The sequence below is a fragment of the Panthera tigris genome, chromosome B3 (assembly GCF_018350195.1).
Source record: "Panthera tigris isolate Pti1 chromosome B3, P.tigris_Pti1_mat1.1, whole genome shotgun sequence".
Lineage (NCBI taxonomy): Eukaryota > Metazoa > Chordata > Mammalia > Carnivora > Felidae > Panthera > Panthera tigris.
In genome coordinates, this window is record NC_056665.1 from 46,379,551 (window position 1) to 46,400,681 (window position 21,131).

The window sequence follows — 21,131 nt, forward strand, 5'->3', positions numbered from 1 at the left end:
ATGCATTTTTAATTTACACAAATAGTGCTTACTATAGATCTTGTTCTCACTCTTTTTATTTTTTAACTTGACACTGTTTCTAGGATCTATTTAAAGTGCAAGATGTCCATCTGGCTCATTGCTGCTAACTGCTGCATGATGGTTGATAACATGCATCCACCACATTTCATTTCCCTGTCAAAAACAACACAGTAAACATCCCCATGCATATGTCCCTATGGATCTGATTATCAGAAGTATAGGGACAGGAGGGAGGTGCTGAATCACAGGAATACAAGTACCTACTACAACTAAATGCTTCTAGGTTGTTCTTTAAATGGTCATGATAGGGGTACCTGGCTAGCCAAGTTGCTAGAGCATGTGACTCTTGATCTTGGGGTTATGAGTTCAAGCCCCATGTTGGGTGTAGAGCTTACTTAAGAAAAAGCTAATCTAAATGGTCATAACATTCTTTTTTATTGAGAGATAATGTGTTTCCTGTAAAATTTGCTCTTTTAAGGTATACCATTCAGGGGTTATAGATTACTCACAGAGTTGTGCATCTAATTCCAGAACATTTGTAGCACTTCCAAAAGAAATCTGGTATATATTTGCAATCACTCTCCATTTCCTCTTCCTCCAGACCATGGCAACCAGGTCCTGAAAACCCTACTGTCTGACTCTATAGATTTTCCTGTTTTGGACATTTTGTATACATAGAATCATATTATGTGTGGTCTTTTGTGTCTGGTTTCTCTCACTTAGCAAATTGTTTTCAGTGGTCATCCATGTTGTAGCATGCATCAGTACTTCATGCCTTTTATGGCTGAATAATATTCAATTGTATGGACATACCACATTTTATTTTTCCACTGATCAGTTGATGGATGTTTGTGCTGCTATTTGGTGTAATGAGTAAGTGTCTATGAACATTCATGTGCAAGTTTTTGTGTAGACATTTTTGTGTAAATATTTTCAATTCTCTTGAATATGGACCTAAGAGTGGACTTGCTATGTCATATGGTAACTCTCCTTAATCACTGAGGAACTTTTTCTGAAGCAAACGTATCATTTTACATTTCCACCAGCAATATATGAAGGGTCCAGTATCCAGACATCCTAACCAACACTTGTTGTTGTCTAGCCATTCAAGTAGGTGGGAAGCAGTATCTCATTGTGGTTTTGATTTGAATCTCCCTAATGATTAATTATTTTGAGCATATTTCTATGTGTTTATTGGGCTTTCTATGTATTCTATGTGCTTATTGGCCATTTATATATCTTCTTTGGAGAAATGTATATTTAAATCCTTTGTCTGCTTTTAAATTAGTTATTTGTCCTTTTATTATTGATTTCTGTTAATTTTTTATATATTATGGACATAAGTTCCTTATCAGATATATGATGTGCAAATATTTTCACCTATTCTATAGACTGTCTTTTCACTTTCTTGATGGTGTCCTTTGAAACACAAGTTAATTTTGATGAAGTCCAGTCTATTTTTTTTCTTTTGTTGTTTATGCTTTTGGTGTAACCCATTGTCTAATCCAAGGTCATAAAGATATAGGCCTATGTTTTCCTTTAGGAGTTCAATAGTTTTAACTTTTACATTTAGAGTCTTTGATTCATAATGGATTAATTTTTGTATATGTTGTAAGACGTGGATCTAAATTCTTTCCTTTGCAGGTGTATATCCAGTTGTTTCACTATCATTTGTTGAAAGAAACTTATTTCTCCATTGAATTGTCTTGGAACTTTTGTTGAAAATGGATTGACTATAAGTGTGAAGGTTTGTTCCTGGGCTTTCAATTCTATTCCATTGTTCTATGTCTATCCTTATCCATACTGTCCTGATTACTTCAGCTTTGTACTAAGTTGTAAAATCATGCAGTGTAAGTCCTTCAACTTTGTTTTTTTCAAGATTGTTTCGGGAGTGTTTGACAGTGTTACCATTAGTATTAGTTTTCTATGGCATATATAACATATTGGCACATAGTGGCTTCAAACAACACAATTTTGTTATTTTACAGTTCCATAGGCCAGAAATCCCACATGGATTCACCGAAATCAAATCAGGATTACATTCCTTCCTGGATGCTCCAGGGAATAATCTATTTTCTTTTTTAGCTACCAGAGGCCACCCTCATTCCTTGATTCATCACATGCTTGTCCATCTTCAAAGCCAACAATGGTAGGCCAAGTCCTTCTCATGATATTCTCTCACTTCCTCTTTCTTCTACAGTCACATCTCCTTCTCACAATGTTTTACAGTTTTCAGTGTACAAAGCTTGAAAGCATTTTGTTAAATTTATTTGTAAATTTTATCCTTTTTGATACTATTATAAATGGAATTGTTTTATAATTTCATTTCAGATGGTTTGTTGCTAGTGTATAGACATAAAGCTGATTTTGGATTCTTGATCTTTTATCCTACACCTTTGCTGAACTTATTTATTATATCCAATAGTGTTTTTTAGTTTAAAAATTTTTTAATGTTTATTTATTTTTGAGAGACAGAGAGAGACAGAATATGAGCAGGGGAGGGGCTGAGAGAGAGGGAGACACAGAATCTGAAGCAGGCTCCAGGCTCTGAGCTGTCAGTACAGAGCCTGACATGGGGCTTGAACTCATGAACTGTGAGATTGTGACCTGAGCTGAAGTCAGAGGCTTAACTGAGCCACCCAGGCCCATGATATCCAGTAGTATTTGTGTGTGTGTGTGTGTGTGTGTGTGTGTGTGTGTGTGTATGTGTAATCCTTAGGATTTTCTACATACATGATTCTGTCATCTAGAAATAAACACAGTTTTACCTCTTCTTTTCCAATCTGATGTCTTTTACTTCTTTTTCTTGCCTAATTGTACTGGCTAGGATTTCAAGTAAAATGTTGAAGTATCTGAGTAGACATAACTTATCTTGTTCCTGATCTTAGGGGGAAAGATTTCAGTCTTCCATCATTAAGTATGATGTTGGTGTGTGTTTGTTGTAGATGTCCTTTATCAGGTTAAAGAAACTCCCTCCTATCACTAATTTATTGAGTGTTCTTATTATAAAAATGTTTTAGATTTGTGTCAATTGATTTTTCGGCTTCTACTAAAATGATCACGTCATTTTTGCCTTTTATTCTATTATGGCTTATTACACTGACTGTTTTTCATACATTGATCCAATCTTACATCCTTAGGATAAATCTCTGTGATCATGGAATATAATTATTTTTATATGTTGCTGGATTCAGTTTGCTAGTATTTTCTTGAGTATTTTTGCATCAATACTTATAAAAGATTTTAGTCTTTAGTTTTATTGTAATATCTTTGTGTAATTTTGGTATCAGGATAATTCTGGTCTCATAGAATGAGTTGAGCGGTGTTTTCTCCTCTTGCGTTTTTTGGAAGAGTTTGTGAAGAATTTGTACCAATTCTTCTTTAAATGTGACGTGGAATTCGCCTGACAAGCCATCTAGTTTTGGGTTTTTCTTTGTGGGAGGTCTTTTGATTATCAATTTAATCTTTTCATTACAGGTATGTTCAGATTTTCTATTTCTTCTTGAGTTAGTTTGAATGCTTTTTGTCCTTCTCAGGAAATTTTTTTTCAAAGTTATCTAATTTGTTGGTATATAGAAGTTCATAGTATTCCTTTATAAATATTTTTATTTCTGTAGGTTCAGTAGTTATGTTCCTTCTTTCATTCCTGATTTTAGTAATTTGAATCGTATTCCTTTTTTCTTGGTTAATCTAGCTGAAGTCTTGTCCATTTTGTTGATTTTTTAAAGAGCCCATTTTTTCATTTTGTTAATTTTCCCTATTGTTTTTCTGTTTCCTTTTTGTTTTGAAAGTTTTTATTTATTTAGGTAATCTCTGTACCCAATGTGGGGCTTGAACTCATGACCCTGAGATCAAGAGTCATATGATTTTCTGACTGAGTCAGAGAGGCACCCCTGTTTTCCTGTTTCCTATTTCATTCATTCCTACTTTAATCCTTATTATTTCATTCCTTTTGATTGCTCTTAAGGTGTTTTTTTTTATTCCAGTATAGTTAAAATTGTTCCGAATTTAGTTTGATCTTCTTTTTCAGTGTCTTAAGGCAGAAGACTAGGTTGTTGATTGGAGTTTTTTTTCTTTTAACATATGCATTTATAGCTATAAATCTTCCTTTGAGCATTGCTTTCACTGCATCCCATAAATTTCCATATGTTATGTTTTCATTTTCATTCATCTCAATGTATTTTCTAATTTTCTTTGGATTTCTTCCTTGACCCATTGATTATTTAATAGTGGTTGTTTAATTTACATGTACTAGTGAATTTCCCAAATTTTGTAGCTATTGATTTTTCATTTCATTGTGGTCAGAGAACATATATTGTATGATTTCACTGCCTTTTTAAAATGTTTATTTATTTATTTTGAGAGAGAGTGTAAGCAAGAGAGGGGCAGAGAAAGAAGGAGAGAGACAATCCCAAGCAAGCTCCACACTCAGTCTAGAGCCCCACATGGAGCTTGATCTCAGGACCTTGAGATCATGACCTGAGCCGAAATCAAGAATCCAACACTTAACTGATGGAGCCAATCAGGCACTGCTGTATGATTTCAATCCCTTTAAATTTATTGGGATTTGTTGGCCTACTTATAGTCTGTCCTGGAGACTTGTCCTGCTTCATGTATTTTGGAACTCTATTTTCAAGTACATGTATGTTTACACTCCTTAGGTCTTCTTGATGCACTCTTTTATCATTTTTAAATGTTCTCTTGGTTTCTAGTAACAGTTTTTCATTAATACCTATTTTTCTGATATTAGTAGACACTTCTCTTTTGATTACCATTTGCATGGTGTGTATCCTTTTCCATCATTTTACTTTCAACCTATGTTTGACTTTCAGTATAAAGTGCATCTTTTGTAGACAGTATAAAATTAGATGATATTTTCAGATTGATTCTGCCAATCTCCATCTTCTCACTGAAGTGTTTAATCTATTTACATTTAATGTAATCATTAATAAGGTAGAATTTACAATTGCTATTTTGTTATTTGTTTTCTATATGTCTTATGTATTTTTATTTTTTTATTCCTCCATTATTGCCTGCTTTTGTGTTAAACATATTTTGTAGTTCAGTATTTTCATTCTTTTGTCTCTTTTACTATTTTTTGAGTTATTGTCTTAGTGGCTGTCCTGGAAATTACAATAAATTTATTAATTTATAACAACGTAGTTCTGATAAATAGCCACTTGATTTCAATATTGTAAAAAAAACCTAGCTCCTATACAGCTTCATTCCCTCCTCACTTCATGCTGTTGTCACACAAATTACATACTTATACATTATAAAACTATCAATAGAACCATGTAATTATAGTGTTATAGTTATGTTTTAAAATATGCCATGTGAAAAAAAGTTATAAACAAAAGACATGTCTACTGCCTTTGATATTTACCTATGTAGTTACTTTTATCAGTCTATTTCTCATGTGGATTTGATTACTGTCTAATGTCCTTTAATTTCACCCTGAGAGATTTCCTTTAGTATTTCAAGCAGTGCAGATCTATCGGTGACAAACTCTCTCAGCTTTTGTTTTTCTGGCAAAGTCTTAACTTTTCCTTTATTTTTTAAAGGGTAGTTTTGCTGGACATATTTTTGCTGGACATAGAATTCTTGATTGATGTCTTTTTCTTTTATTACTTTGAATTTACTATCCCACTGACTTGTGGCCTTTATAGTTTCAAATGAGAAATCATATATTAATATTTTTAAAGATTTCTTGTACTATTTACATACAGTGAACTGCACAGATTTTTCAGTGTAAGTTTTGACATGTGTATACATTTATATAATCTTTAACCCAATCAAGAAATTTAAAACTTTTATTTCCAGAAAATTTTCTCTAGTCCTTTTATAATCAATACTGCTGCCCACCTCTGCAGCAAATAATACTCTGATTTCTTTTTCCTGCCCTTGAGCTCATTAAAAGTTGAACCATACAGTATGTACTTTTTATGTCTGATTTCTTTTACTCTGCATGTTTTAAAGATTTATCCATGTTATGGCATGTATTAATAGCATGTTATTTTTAAAGTTTGTTTGTTTATTTGAGAGAGTATGAGTGGGGGAGGGGCAGAGAGAGAGGGAGAGAGAATCCCAAGCAGGCTCCACACTGGCAGTACAGAGCCCAACGCAACGCTTGAACTCATGGACTGTGAGATCATGACCTGAGCCAAAACCAAGAGTTGAACATTTAACTGACTCTGCTACCCAAGTGCTCCTTTAGCATATTATTTTTGATTATTGAGTAATGTTTCATTGTAAGAATATACCACAAATTATATATCCATTTTCTTATTGATGGGCATTTGGATTTTTTCCAAATGAGGGCTATAATGAATAACGATGCTATGAACATTCTTGTATAAGGCTTTTTGGAAGACATATTTTGTTTTACTTGGGTCAATACTTGAGAGTAAAATGCACGGTCATGGAATATATGTATGCTTAATTTTATAAAAAAACACTTTTACAGAGTAGTACCATTTTACACTTCCACTGATAATATGAGTTCAGCTACTGTTACTAAGTCTATTTTGGAATTAGCCATTTTAGTGCCTGTAATTTAATACATTATTGTGATTTTAATTTGAACTTCATTCATATTCTTTTTGGCCATTCATATATATTCCTTAATAAAGTGTCTATTTAAGTCCTTAGCTCATTTAAAAAACATCTGTTTGTCTTTTTTATTGAGTTGAAGGAGTACTTTAGATACTCTGGGTACAAGTTCTTTGTTAAGTATATGTATTACAAATATTTTTTCCCAGTCTGTGGCTTGCACATTCATTTTCTTAATGGTACCTTTTAATGGGTAGAGGTTTTACATTTTGCAGAAGTCTGATTAACCTATTTTTATTGTTTTATATTCTTTTACAAGAATTCTTCTAATCCTAAATTTGTAAATATATCCTCCCATGTTTTCCTCTAGAAGCTTTAGCCTACGATCCATCTTGAATTAATGTTTGTGTATTATGTTACTATGAAGTAGGAGTCAAGATTTCCTTTTTTTCTATTCCTTTATTCATTACTATTTTTTGAAACCTGTGTCCTTTCTCTATAGGATTACATGGACTCCTTTACTGAAAATCAATTTACCACATAAATGTGGATCAAAGTCTGTATTCTCTATTTTGTTTCATTAATCTATTTGTCCCTCCTTAGGGACATGCTCTGTTAATAGCACACTGTCCCTGGCTGTATAGAAAGTACTGAAATCAGAGAGTATAAGTCCTCCAATTTTGTTCCTTTTTTCATTTGTTTTGGGTCTTCTAGTGCCTTTTCATTCGCATATACATTTTAGGCTCACTATGAACTTCTCACTTGTAACTGCTTTTGCTTCATCCCACAAATTTTGGTATATTTCCATTTATATTTACCCCCATGGTATTTTTTCATTTCTGTTTTGATTTCTTCTTTGACCCACTGGTTGTTCAGTAGCATGTTGTTTAGTCTCCACATATTGGTGGATTTCCCACTATTCCTCATGTAATTCATTTCTAGTTTCATACCATTGTGATCAGAAAGATGCCTGATACAATTTCAATCCTCTTAAATTTGTTAAGACTTATTTTGTGGCCTACCACATGATCTAACCTGGAAAATCTTCCATGTGCCCTTGAGAAGAATGTATGTTCTATTGCTTTTGGATGGAATGGTCTGTATCTATCTGTTTAGTACATCTGGTATAATGTGTTGACAATAAAAATACCTAGCTAAACCATAAAACTTGTGTTATTTAAGACAGTAGGACCAGTCTGACTCCTCACACAATGGAGTCGAACCAATTAGGAATTGACAACCCAGCACCTAAAGTTGTCTAGCCAGTAAGGGAAAGAATGAGGGGGAAGGGACATGGGTGCTGACCAGAACCTTATAAAACAAGGACCCTTACCTATAGTTGCAGGCATTAGCTTTTGAATGCCCCCTCTCTGTAACGAGAGCTTTCATACTATTCTTTTCTGGTCTTATACTCTAATAAACTTCTGCCTGCTGCTCATTTTGTGTCCACCTCTTCATTTTTTGAAGTGGCAAGACAACAAACCCCGGGTATTGTGGTAAAAAAAAATTCTACAACATTTATATAAGACGTGTGTGTGTGTGTGTGTGTGTGTGTGTGTGTGTGTGTGTAAACAACTTAAAGGAAATAATAATTTATATCTTAAGGATCAGATTTTTAAATGTGACATTTATCCTTTGCTTATCCTGTTCAACAGCTGAGTATTAACCTTGGTTCTTACTAGTTAGAAAAGTCTGGGGTGCCTTGATGGCTCACTAGGTTAAGCGTCTGACTCTTGGTTTCGGCTCAGGTCATGAACTCATGGTTTGTGGGTTCATACTCCGCATTGGGCTCTGTGATGACAGTGCAGAGCCTGCTTGGGATTCTCTCTCTCCTTGTCTCTCTGCCTCTCCCTACCAATAAATAAACTTAAAAAAAAAAAGTCCTACAATATTTGACATGCTTTGAGATCTCAACAAGTTGGAGAATCATAGAGAAATTCTGTTTGTCATTAAAATAAATACTTTCTATTAAGTTTCATGATTGACAAGGAGGGTGTGGGATGTTAAAATTCCAGCTCCTAAAAGGTCTATTTAAAAAATAGGTTATTTGGGTCTAATTGACTTCTGATACTGATCATTCAACCAAAAAGACATTATCTTGCATAAGAACCTGCCACAGGCAAACTCACTTGTAAACTGGGGCAGAGAGAAAATGTGAGCACCTAGAACAAGAGGACCTTTTTTTTCCATTAAAAAAAAAAAGCCTTCCTGGGGTTGATTTCCATAAGTGTGCATTTCTTCTTTATAATTTCAGTCATTAATCACCAAGTAGTGTTTAATGAGCACCTGCATAGATCATAAATTACACAATTTAACCTGAAAACTAAAATTTTACGTTGCCTCTTCCTCTAATAATTATAATCTACCCTGGGGCTGTTCCTGACTTGTTTGGCATCTCTGTTTTTGCAGAACTTGAACCAGGGCACAGGGTTTCGGTGTCTTCTCTTATTCCTCACCTCACTTTTTTTTCCAAATCCAGGGTCTCTTAATTATTGCCTCTGCATTATTGCCATTTTGGGCTGAATAATTCTTTATTGTGGGGGGTGGGCTGGGGCTGTCTTGTCCTTTGTAGGATGTTTAGCAGCATGCTGACTTCTATCCTCTAGATGCCAGTAACTCTCCTGCCCCAATTATGACAACCAAAAACCTCTCCAGACATTGCCAAATATCCCCTTGCAGGGGGTGGTGGAAGGGAATGGACAGGGGGCAAAACTGCTCCCTATTGAGAACCACTGCTCTCAAATCTCTGAGGATCCCAAGCCTGTGAATGCTACCAGGAATCACCTGGCCACCTCCAGACATGGTTCTCAAAGAAAGCTTAGACACATAATTTAACTAACTCAATGTTCTCAACCCTGGCTATGCATTTGAATCACTGTGATATTTACAAAAGAATAACTGGGTATTAGTAGTTTTTAAAAGCTCCCCAGGAGTTCTCAATTTGTAGACAGGATGAACATATGTACTTAGAAGTCATAATACTCCTAAAAACTTAAAAAAAAAAACACTAATTTTATTTCAAAGAGGAAATATCCAGGTAGTTTCAGAACAAGGAAAAAAAAATTCCAGGTTGGTAGATGGTAGAACATAGGCCACTGGAAACATTTCACATTTACTTTTTGTTCTGCGATCATCACAAAGCAATTGGGAAAGTGGATACCTCTGGGAAGGCTGGGCTTTTTAACAGTTTGAGAATGAATCACTTGGTGTAGGGCAATTTCTCTGGTGCTTGTGAGTTACAAGCTTGTGTAAATTTGTCACCAAAGCAACATCAATTAGAGCACTTCACAGGGAAGAGCCTGACCAACAGGAAATTCCCCAAATGTAATGTTTGTGATTGGCAGGGAAGGAAGGAGGGGGAAGAGGAGCAAGATTTAGCAAGTGCAAGCAAGAGAGGCCTTCTGATAACGTTTTTCAGCACATGAAAAGTACAACCAAATTGCTACCTCTTTCCTTTGTTAGTGCTTCAGTAACAGTGGAAATAAAACCAGATGATGAAGGTCTTTATATTTTAGGATCCCAGGAACATTATGTCCAGAAGATGTGCACATTCTGGCAACTGCCAATCCATGTCTTCTGGCTAGCCAAGAATCTTGGCCAGTTATTGATCTTCAGAAAGGTGTAGGATGCATTAGACAAGGCTCAATTTTCCTTGTGGCCTTCGGCAACTCACTTAACTTCCCTGAGCTTCTGTTTCTTTATCTGAGAAAATGGGAAGCATGGCATATACCTCAAACAATCACCATGAGAATTAAATTAGATAATAAATATGGAAGTGTTTTGTGAGTTGTAAAGCCCAATAAGGTAATGCTATCTTTCCAGGGACCTTCTATCCTGAAGATTCCTCTAGTCCAGGTTCCAGTGGCTTTCAGTTTTGACTTCTAGGGCATGTGAAGAATAATGGATGAGTGCAGCCATTGACATCTTTTCTCAAACGTCTATCCTCAAGTGGACAATTAGGAAAATACATTTGAGTTAAAAATACAGAGTGATGTATTTTTCATGACTGAGGTTACAGTTGTATTTTAGGTTATTATATACCAAAGACAAGGAAATTAGTTGGTGCCCTCTAAAATGCAAAGAGCAAGAGATTAATCTGATAAATGGTTTCCATTAAAAAATTCCATTTGGTTTCCCAAATTTGTCTTGTCTCCTGAGGTTTCTGAATGCCACAATGTCCTTCCCCTGTGCTTTCCAGCTGTAGTCTACGTTTCCTTTATTCCGAGGTTTGAGGAATATCTGTATTCATACAAAGATAGTGGCACAACATAACTACAGAGTAATGCTAATCCGTGGACATATTAACTGAAATCACTATTTTGTCTTTCAATTTAGTTTTGGTTGATACTCAAAATGTAATCTTTGTGGAATTTGAAAACAAGGCTTTTGTAATGTCATTTCATACAAGTAATGCAGCTAAGATCATCCAAATAAGTCCATGGTCAAAGTTCTAAGTGATTAGTGCTCATCCACTAATAAAGATTCTCATCAAAGGATAAAATAAACAGAGCAGGGAATATTCAGTGCTATTCTGGGGGAAGCTGGTGGAGAAGAGGTCGGCATTTGCAAGCTTTTACTTGAATGCTTTTACAGTTAGGTGCCTCACACGGCTAGCAGAGAAAATTGGATGGATTCCATCCTAGTCTTATGAAAACACAGATGCCTGGATGCCATCTTTTCTGAAGAGAATACTAGTTCAGCCAATTGCAAACCCAGAACTGAGCACACTACTACATTATCACACTAAGTTCATATTTATCTGTTTTGTCTTCAGTTTGTTCTGTCTCGAAGTCTGGGTCAGGGTCTGGGTGGTGGATTTCAATGACAAGCACATAGATGAGGCCTCCAATGACAGCACCAACCAAAGGGCCCACTACAGGAATCCACCAGAAGTTATTTCCAGCTCTGAAATCAAACAAGAAATTAATGATATTGCACTTGGACCTTTCTCCTGATATTATTGTTTAGTTATCCACTAAACAAGCCAGTCTTTCTCAGGCTCATGGTTCCCTTTTAACTCAGCAAGAACTAAGCATAAGGACACTCACTGTAGCTTGGCAACCATCATCCTGGATTTTCCATTTACCTGATTTCAGATGATCTATTCCATTTTCCTATGAGTACTCTTGAGAGAATATGCCCCATTTATTTTCCTTTCAGAAAATATAGTCCCTGAACCCACTGTCAAAACTGAAGACATCTAGGGATAGTTCAGGTTGATTACTCAGGAACTGCCTTTCTTGTATCCTGAAATGATGAATCCTGGGGATAATGAATGGAAAGGTGTGGAGGGGTTCCTGGAAATCATCCATCTATGAGGGCAACCACAAAATAAACAATCAGGAAATGTTTATCAATGAATGAATTAACTTTAAAAAATGAAAGGTGGATATATGAATTACCTACTAAATATAATTTAGTCACATGCTTATTTTTTGAGGTCACAGCTTAAAGTTCCTCTCTGATAAGGGTTTTGTGCCATGATTCTGTCTTCTGAAGAAGTCTTCAATGACGGTACATTATATTAAAGTATAGTTATTGGAGAAAGCAGATGCCTTTGTAAATTGTCACCATCTTTTTCAGAGACAGGAAATTGATTTAAATAGCTCTGTAGAAAGGAACATGATCCTCAGAAGCAAGCAAAACTGTACAATATATTGTTCAATGACCTATATATTTCAGATAAAACTTTTTAAAGCAGGGGAATGGTAAACACAAATATTCAGGATAATGCAGAGGAGGCAGGGGAAATAGCAAGAGCACACACATATACTTGAGGACATCACATTGTCCTACCTAGAAAAGGTTGATGGCTGTCCTTTTTATCCTTCTGCTTAATAACTACATATATGTTCCATGTGGCCTTTTATTTCTATCACAGTTTGATTAGAAAGGATAATAAAGGAAATAAGCCCTGCCCTTGAACTTCGTTCTTTCATCTGCATGGTGGTCTCTTCCACCTGGATCATTCAAGCACTCCAAAATCTTGGATTAGGAATGCAGGCTGGAGGGAAGAGCACCGAGGGTGAGCACAGCAGCCACCAGATGTCACTCTTAAGGCACGGGAGAGAGGAAGCTGCACTCGCTGCTTTCTCAGTGCCCCGTCACAAGCCCCCAAGGACTTTCCTAGGAGAGGTACATGGGCTTTAAAGAGCTAGGAGACTTCTCTTTGGTAAACACATGAAGCAAGTCTAAGCCATCTAATTTGTCTACCATTTTCTTTCGTTCATCATGATTTAATGGCGAATCTCACTGTCATTTAACAGATTAGTGTCCCAGATATCTGCCAGGACACATGTCCTCTTTTCACTGGCTGGGCTCTTCCTTCTGTCAGGGCTGAACCTGTTGTGCCAAGGTCACAAGTCATAAATGAAGGTCCTTACATGTGGTATCCTTCTTGGCCCAGTCTTAAAAGTCCACAGTGTCATTTGTACGCTGTGATTGGGATATCCCAGGAAAACGTCTGTGTTATTTGCTTAAGGTACATACCATCATCAGGGATTCATTCCTTTGGGTAAACTATTTAAAATATTAACAATACTCCTGAGATCCTTCATCTATGAAGTCATAAACAACTTAATATGAATTAGTGGAGAGAGCTTAGATGGGAAACATCCTAATATTTAAGGGAAAAGCAATAGTCAGCTAGAGTCTGTTGACTTGCCCTCGTTGGACCCTCTGGTGCCCCACTCCGCCATCATCCTCACTGCCTGTCTTACAGGGGCAAGTGAGGACTTGAGAATAAGGCAGTCTTGGTTTTATCTGAGACCGAGGGTGTAGATCCAAGCTGGGATATCTTCTGAGATGCTTATCAGGGATAGGGAATCCTGAAAGGATGGGAGAGTCTGGGAATACTTTGGAGACCTGTTATCCCTCAAAGGTTTTCTCAGAAATTTTTGACGATTATCGGCCAGCCAGCTCTTTCCTAACTGGTTTCTGATCCTCTACTCTCCTTTTTATCCATTTTATGTAGGTGATGTCAGATTAATTTTGCTAAATTGGAGCTCTAAACACATCAAACTTTTGCTCTAAATCTTTTGCTACTTCCCATAATCTACACAATAGGGAGTGGCCAAAACCCAATTTTTTCATTCTGGGAGTTTAGATCCTCTGTGATCTAAAGAGTTGTCCTTTCCAGCCTTCTTCATGCACCCTTCCAGATAGACTAGATCACATGTCATTTGAACATTTGTCTTCGTATACAGCAGCATCTCTGCCTGAAATATTCTCTTTGTCCCTGTTTAAACATGTCCAAATACTATAAAATGTCCCTACTTCCACCCCTATAATTCCTAAATTTGAAGCTGAAAACCGTTCAAGTGCTGGTTTTAATGAGTCAAATCTGTTTAATGCCATTTGACAACTTCAACTTGTGTAAGAGCCTATGCTAACCCCTCTGAGACAAAACACAATTAAAGCTGAAGGACAGCAACTGGTTTTTGTCATCTCCAGCACAGCTCCTTGAATGAGAGCTCAGGTAGCTGCATGGATGAATAAATGAATGAATGAAGTTGGAGAAGACCCTGACAGAGGGACACGGACTCAATTTGGCACTAGGTGATTGTAGCACTTTGCCACAGACATGATCTCCTGCATATACATAATAAAGCCAAGAGAGAGTAGGGAAAATCTCTGCCTATCTTAGAACCACGATCACTCTTAGAGCTTTGGATGAATCACCAAGCAGGGCTCAAAGGGAGGCCTTTGAGGCATCTTTGTTCAGGGTCTGTGTGAAGCTAACTGAGGTGACCTGGTCATGGGGGCAGTGGTCTCCTAGAGCGAAGCTCAAGAAGGTGGAATTAACGAAACTCATAGGTTAATTCTGGGCTCTGATTATCTTTCTGACATATGTTTTTCATTCTCTGTTGGAAGAATACAAAAGATCCTTCCTAGTTGGAGGCGTTTTGTTCAACCTTTTCATGTTCTAGTGGTAATCATTCTGGAACAAGAGCCCTTCACCTGTGGTGCTCTTAACAATTTGTCTGAATAATTCTTTGTTGTGGGGATCTGTTGTGGGTACTGTAGGATGTTTGGCACTATACCTGGCCTCTACTCACTAGATGCCAGTAACAACTTTCATCTCCACCCTCCCCAGTTGGGACAACCAAAAATGTCTCCAGGCATTGCTAAATATCTCTGGGTGGAAAAAAAATCACCTCTGGTTGAGAACCACTGCTCTAGAAAATTCACTGCATTACTAGTTTCTTAAAGATAGGGGATGTGGCTTGGTTTTCTTTGTATCCCTCATCTCTTAGGACATGTCTGGAATATAGTGTTTATCCATTATTTCGTTCAGACATTTATTAACTTCTATGAGACTCTGTATATGACAGGCCCGAGTCTTGTCACTGGGAGTGCAGCAGTGAGGAAGCTACCAGGTCCCTGTCCTCAGCATGCTTATACTCTAACAGCTCTCAACCCTGTCTCTGGTATTCTGACTGGTATCAGTTATTTCAATAGCTAGTTTTTCACATTGGAGAAGACAACCCAACTTACACTTAAATAAGTCATAACATGTATATGACTATATGTATAGGTCAGTGTTTAGAAACACTCAAGTCTTTTCTCATAGCAAATATCAAACTAACATTTCCTGACACATGTCTCTCCTGCCTCTCTTTCTCTGTATTAGAGCCCTGTTTCCTGATGAACCAAGTGAGTTCCTTTCCCAGAGAGAAATGTGATAAATGGATGGGGACAGACCACTGTGATTTTATGGGGCAAAAGTGGGAAGGAAGAAATGGGTACAGATTGTCCTGGAAGACTGGTCCCGACAGTTGGCATGTTTCCACAGCACATTCTGAGGTAGAAAGCATGGCGTCTTGCCTTTTCTTATACACATGCTCTCTTTTATGTCTGTTCTACCAGGGACTTCCTACTCATACCTCAAGACCCAACTCAGCTCTCACTTCTTCAGTGATGCCTTTTCCAATTTCCCCAGGCATAGCTAGCTAGTTACTCTCCTGTCTAGCACTTAGTTTTAGGAGTTGCCAGAGCACTTATTATGTTGCTCGAGGCTAGTGTCTTAGCTGATTTTGAAATTTCCTTACCTAGCACAGTGACCACAGCACAGATAGTGTTCAGTAAAGATAGGTTGAATGACTGAAGCATACATAGCATGATTCCCTAGAAAGAGCCCTGTAGTAGTATCGGAATATGTAAATTCTTGCCGCAACTTTGTATCAAAGTGAATCTGCAGAGAAGTTATACAACCAAAATATCCACGTAAAACCATATATCAATTGAGGATTGATTATTATTATATAGGGCAAGGCTATCTCTTCTGGAATTTACCTGGAGCCTCTCTCTCTGTCTCTTTCTCTCTCTCTTTCTCTTTATCTGTGTCCATGTCTGTCTTCCCCACCCATCCCCTACCATACTGCACACCACAAATCACTAGTGAAATATTCCATACTGATGACCAGAGTGTGCCCTTAACCTCCGTGCTCCCATCTGAACTCTCTTTGACTTCCATAGTGCAAACACAGCTCTCCCCAGTAAAGCATAGCATGAATCTTTCTCTCTCCCCCGACACCACTGTTACTTACGTGAAGACCTCAAACCCCCATCCTGCCAAAGCAGTGAAAAGCCTGGGACTCAGGTCTCGAGCTGGGTTCATGGCACAACCACTGTTCAATCCCAAGGAGGAAGAAATGACAATAATCAGGAGGCCGATGGCAATGGGTTCTAGGCCTTTGGGGACTCCCAAATTTCTGGAGTCAAAAATGGCAAAGACAATCATGAGGAGGAACATGGTGGCCACTACCTGCAGAAGGAGAAAATACATAAGGGGTTGAACTTGTATTCTACTCATTTGCCCACTGCAGAATTTACCCCCTCTTGTTAAAGAACAAACCTAGTAATGACTAACATGCATTGGTGAGCAATCCTAGATGTGGGTGCCAGTGTCATCCTCATTTACACATTCGTTATGTGCCAAGGTCAAACTCAGTGAGTGGCAGTCAGGTGTGGACCCAGAGAGTTCAGCTCTGGTGACTCTTACCTTCACTACACCATTCTGCTAAGCTACTACCCAGCTAGCTAAGCAATAAACTAAGGCCCTCAGTCAAACTGGCAAGACACCAGTAGATAAACGGGTAAAGGAAATGAACAGAAAATTCATAAGAAAAACAGAATTAAGAAACAAATAAGTGGGAAAATCTGATTCATAATGGAAAAATGCAAACACTACTAAACGTTAGGGAAATGATACCAGTTTCCTCAGGCTCTTCTGGCAGAACTAAATGTACCACTCTCAAAAGGAAATTCAGCAGTAATTTAGCAATATGCATTAAAAAATCCATAAAATTATCTATTCAGTTTGACCCAGCTAGGTATCTGGAAACCATACCCTGGAAATAATCTAAAATATGAAAAAAAATCATAAAACAAATATGCTCACTTCGGCATTATTTATAGTGCTAAAAAATTGGAAGAGATCTAAAAACGTATTAAATAGGGAAAAAGCTAAAAATAATGGGAGTGTCTATTTATGGTCTACTCTACAGCCATTAAACACAATAAATATAAAAGCTATGTGATAATATTTAAAAGTGCTTATGATATTAAGTAAAAAATATATGCACATTGTATTTCATATTTAAAAAATGTGCATAAAAGAAATACTGTAAGAAAACATTGTAAGAAATATTGTAAGAAATACAATAATAGGTATTCTGAAGTGGTGCATTCTAGTTGGTATTTTCCCCACAATTTATTTTCTATATTTTCTAAACTATTGTTTTACTTACTTAACCACTAATTGATGGACACTATTCACTGAATACCTATTATGTGCCAGGTGTTTCATATGTTTATCTCATTAGCATTTCCTAATAACCATCAGATAAATCGTACTATTATTATTATTATTATTATTATTGTTATTATTATTATTATTATTTTAAGTAATCTCTATACCCAACCTGGGGCTCGAGTTCACAACTCCAAGATCAAGAGTTGCATGCTCCACTGACTGAGCCAGCCAATTGCCCCAAGACAAATCCCACTATTACTCTCAGTTTACAGATGAGGAAACTTGCAGAGAAACAGGTTAAGAAACTTGCCCAAGGACACACAGCTCATAAGCAGAAGAATCAGGATGAGAACCAGGCAACTGATTTTAGAATTTGAGTTCCTCATCCTTTCATCTGTTTTCCAACACAAGAAGATTAAAAGTATTTGTATTCAAAGAATCATGTTATCCCAAGGGCGCTCTTCCCTGGAAAGTCTTTTCCCACTCTCCCAGGCAGGATAGAAGCTTCCACCTCTGGACTCCCATTACATTCGACTTTACTCCTATCACAATCATGATCACCCTGCTACAGAGGGATCTGCTTACTTGTCAGATTGGGCACCTCAACCTGAGGGTTGAGGAAGGAACAGCCATGGAGCTGTATCTGGCTCAGTAGATGCCAACAAATATCGGCTGAATGAATGATTGTTTATTAATTAAATTGTGGAATATCCTTGAACAATACTTAGAGGTAAACAATTTTGTGCTCTTGAGATAAACTGACCCAGAAATACAGCCATGGTGGCCAGAGTTCTGTTGTGTGTCCACTGACTAACAGTTGGTACTCTCTGGAACTCTCCGCAAAGCCTAAAGAATACAGAACCTTCAGGGGTCGCCCATGGTTGGAGCATCAGGGTTTTCTAATATTCAATTTCTCTACTTAGCTATATATAATAGCTGGCTTAAACCCACGGCTCTTAGAGAAACTGGCAACTCACTTTGAGAAAAGGTGAACGAAGTGAACACAGTGACTGAGGCTTAGGAGATCATATGGGGATAAGCATCGGGTAAGAAATGGCAACCCTCAGTGAGGCTGGACCTCCACTGACCAGAAGACCAAGCAATTTTCTTGTCACCAAGATACTCAGTGGTACATCTTGAAGGTATGAATTGGAAGAGCATGTAACATGATATAGGACTGCATTATAAGAACAAGGTTGGGAGGGAGAGAGGGCTGGCTAACGGTTGAAAAATAACTGCTTGTTGAGGGATTTTATTGCTACCTACCATGTATTAAGCAGGTATTATTGATGCCATTTATCAGAAGACGAACCTGAGGCTTCAGTAGGTTCTGAGTGACTTGTTTCAGGGCAGATGCTTGGAAAGAGGCAAGACCGGGCCCCATCTCCCAGCACACTGCATAATTCTGAGGGAGGCTTGTGTCACTCTCCTGCCCCCAGAGTGGCGGTGTGTCAGGGATGGCTTGGCCCCAGCTAACTCTCAGGAGGAGTAAGGAGGACAGCATTGCACCAGGACTCAGGGGGGAAATATGTGGGGCTAGAGGCTTCACTTTGCTCCTCACATTCTCAGAAAAGCCTGAGAGCACAGGGATGAAACCCTGTGACCACACTGAATGAAGTATGCAAACCACACTGAATGAAGTATGCAATGAAGCCACTGCCCTTTTCAATGCAAGCCAGGGTTTCAGAGAGAAAGTCAGTATTCTTTCTCTCTTAGCTCGAATGGAAAGGACCTGAAATCACAGGAGACATCTCTAAAGGTCCCTCAACAGCTCTTGACTCTGCTCCCCTCTTCTTCATTATAAGATAAACTGTGCCTGAATTTAATGGAACGTAGGATCCCTGAGAAACCCAACTGTTTGGCATCCCCAGAGTCCATTCTGAGGCAGCCCCTGCATCCCTTACTGACTCAGCAACTGCGCCAGTCAATGTGAACTGTTCCCACCCTCCCTGTCCTCCGGGCACTTTGAACCATTATCACCTAGCCATTCTCTCTCACTTAATAGAGACTGATGCCCAGAGGGGTAAAGGACGCCCACCATCTTGTTTCCAGCAATCCTGCGTTCTCTCCCCTCCCGTCTTTTTCTGTGTTGCTGTCCCAAGTTTATGAAACAACTCCCCTCCTGCTCCTTTCCTTCAGATGACACCAGTTTTTCCTAGTTTCCAACTGGCTAATTTAGTCTCCAGGCTGGAAAGGACCTTGAAGGGGACACATCCCACAATGTCCATCATCTGGTGTTTGAATCTCTGAATCCAAGCTTTCCAGCCCTGGAGGTTACCCAGACAGGCCTACCACTAGACAGGCCTAATGACTGTTGTCCTGTGACAAAAGGGTCTATATTTAGCCCAGCCCCAATTGCTAGAAGAGTCTTCCTTTTATTGAATATAACTTGATCTCACCATAATTTCATTCATGTAGGGATTAAATATTTTATAATTAGTATATAAATACTGGTGTACAAATTTTACATACTTAATATATAAGTATAGTAATAAATATTTATTGAGTACCTGCTATGTACTAATTTCTACCAAATCTCCATGGAGGGTATACACACCAAGTCTAACTTTTTTTGCACTTGACACTCCCTCAAATCTTTGAAAGCTACTGGTACATGATGATCACATACATCCTCCCCAGCTCCTGCACGCACACCTTCTCTAGAGCAAACATCCCTACTCTCCACTCATTGCTGTGTGACCTTTTTGGATCCTCTCTTTCAGTAGTATGTCCTCTTGAAGTGTGACATTTGGATGAGTCTGATACTCTAAGTATGGAAATAGAGTAAGACCCTAAACTACTTCATTTGAATACAATCCTTCTATTTTTTCAGCTTATGATAACATTCCTTTTTATGGCAGCTACATCTCTCTGTGTCTTTTCCACCAAAACTTTTCTTATCATCCCAGCTCACTTAGACTCTCTGTTCCAAATTACTAATATGACTCCTACAGCCCAGTTTCCCATCTAATTATCTTCAGTTTTGCAATGTTCCTCTTGTTCTTAGGTGATCATTTTGTTTTTCACTAGATTCTAAATTCCTGAGCAGAGACTGTTTACAATACATTTTCCTCATATTATTCATTTTATTCTTACAAGTAATCTGATAAGTACTACTACTATCCCCACTTTACAAATAAAAACCTGAGACCCTGAAAGTTCAGTAGTTTAGCTAAGGCTACTCAGGGAGTTGGGACAGAACTGTTATTTTAAGTCAGGTACTCAGACTCCAAATCTTGGATCTTTACAACTCCTGTTTACTTGTCAGTCCCTCCAGCTCCAACACAGGGCTGAGCATATAGAAAGTGCTCAAGAAAGGCTTGTTGCCTATTTGGTTTATTGATAAAAGTGGGAAGGAAAAAGGCTCAGGACATGAGGGCATAGTTTCTTTCATCTATCTTAAATGGAGGTGGACAGAGTTGGCAAACTGGAAGATCCATTTTATACACATGCTCACTCTTCCCTGTCCCATCGTATAAATCCTGATCACAAGAGAACAACTTAGAGTTGCTGGAGATGTCCTCTCTCCCTTTTTTCCTTCCTCCCTCCCTCCCTCCTGTTCTCCTCCTACCCTTCCTTCCTTCCTTCCTTCCTTCCTTCCTTCCTTCCTTCCTTCCTACCAGGTTGACCAGCAACCTTCCTGGGATACAGTAAGGGAGGAAGAGACTATCAGGTTGATAATGTTGATCCTCCAACAAATAGACCAGAATAACTGTTCATTTGGCTATATCATAGATGGTGGGTGCAGCTTGTTTAAATGTGAATAAGGTGGAGACACTTCTAGCTACCTTGAGAGTTTAGA

General features: G+C 37.9%; 1 protein-coding gene across 3 annotated transcripts in view; it reads right to left on the reverse strand.

Annotated features, from left to right (window-relative positions):
• AQP9 (aquaporin 9) overlaps positions 1 to 21,131 on the reverse strand; it is a 115,655-nt gene that overhangs the window by 59,646 nt on the left and 34,878 nt on the right. For 2 of the 3 annotated variants that reach the window (XM_042988764.1, XM_042988763.1), the window contains exon 5: positions 16,122 to 16,339. In XM_042988764.1, the coding sequence (XP_042844698.1) occupies positions 16,122 to 16,339 (218 nt within the window). Of the gene's footprint in view, positions 1 to 8,515; positions 11,479 to 16,121; positions 16,340 to 21,131 lie in introns of those variants that run through there. The other variant, XM_007084459.3, reaches the window with a different exon arrangement.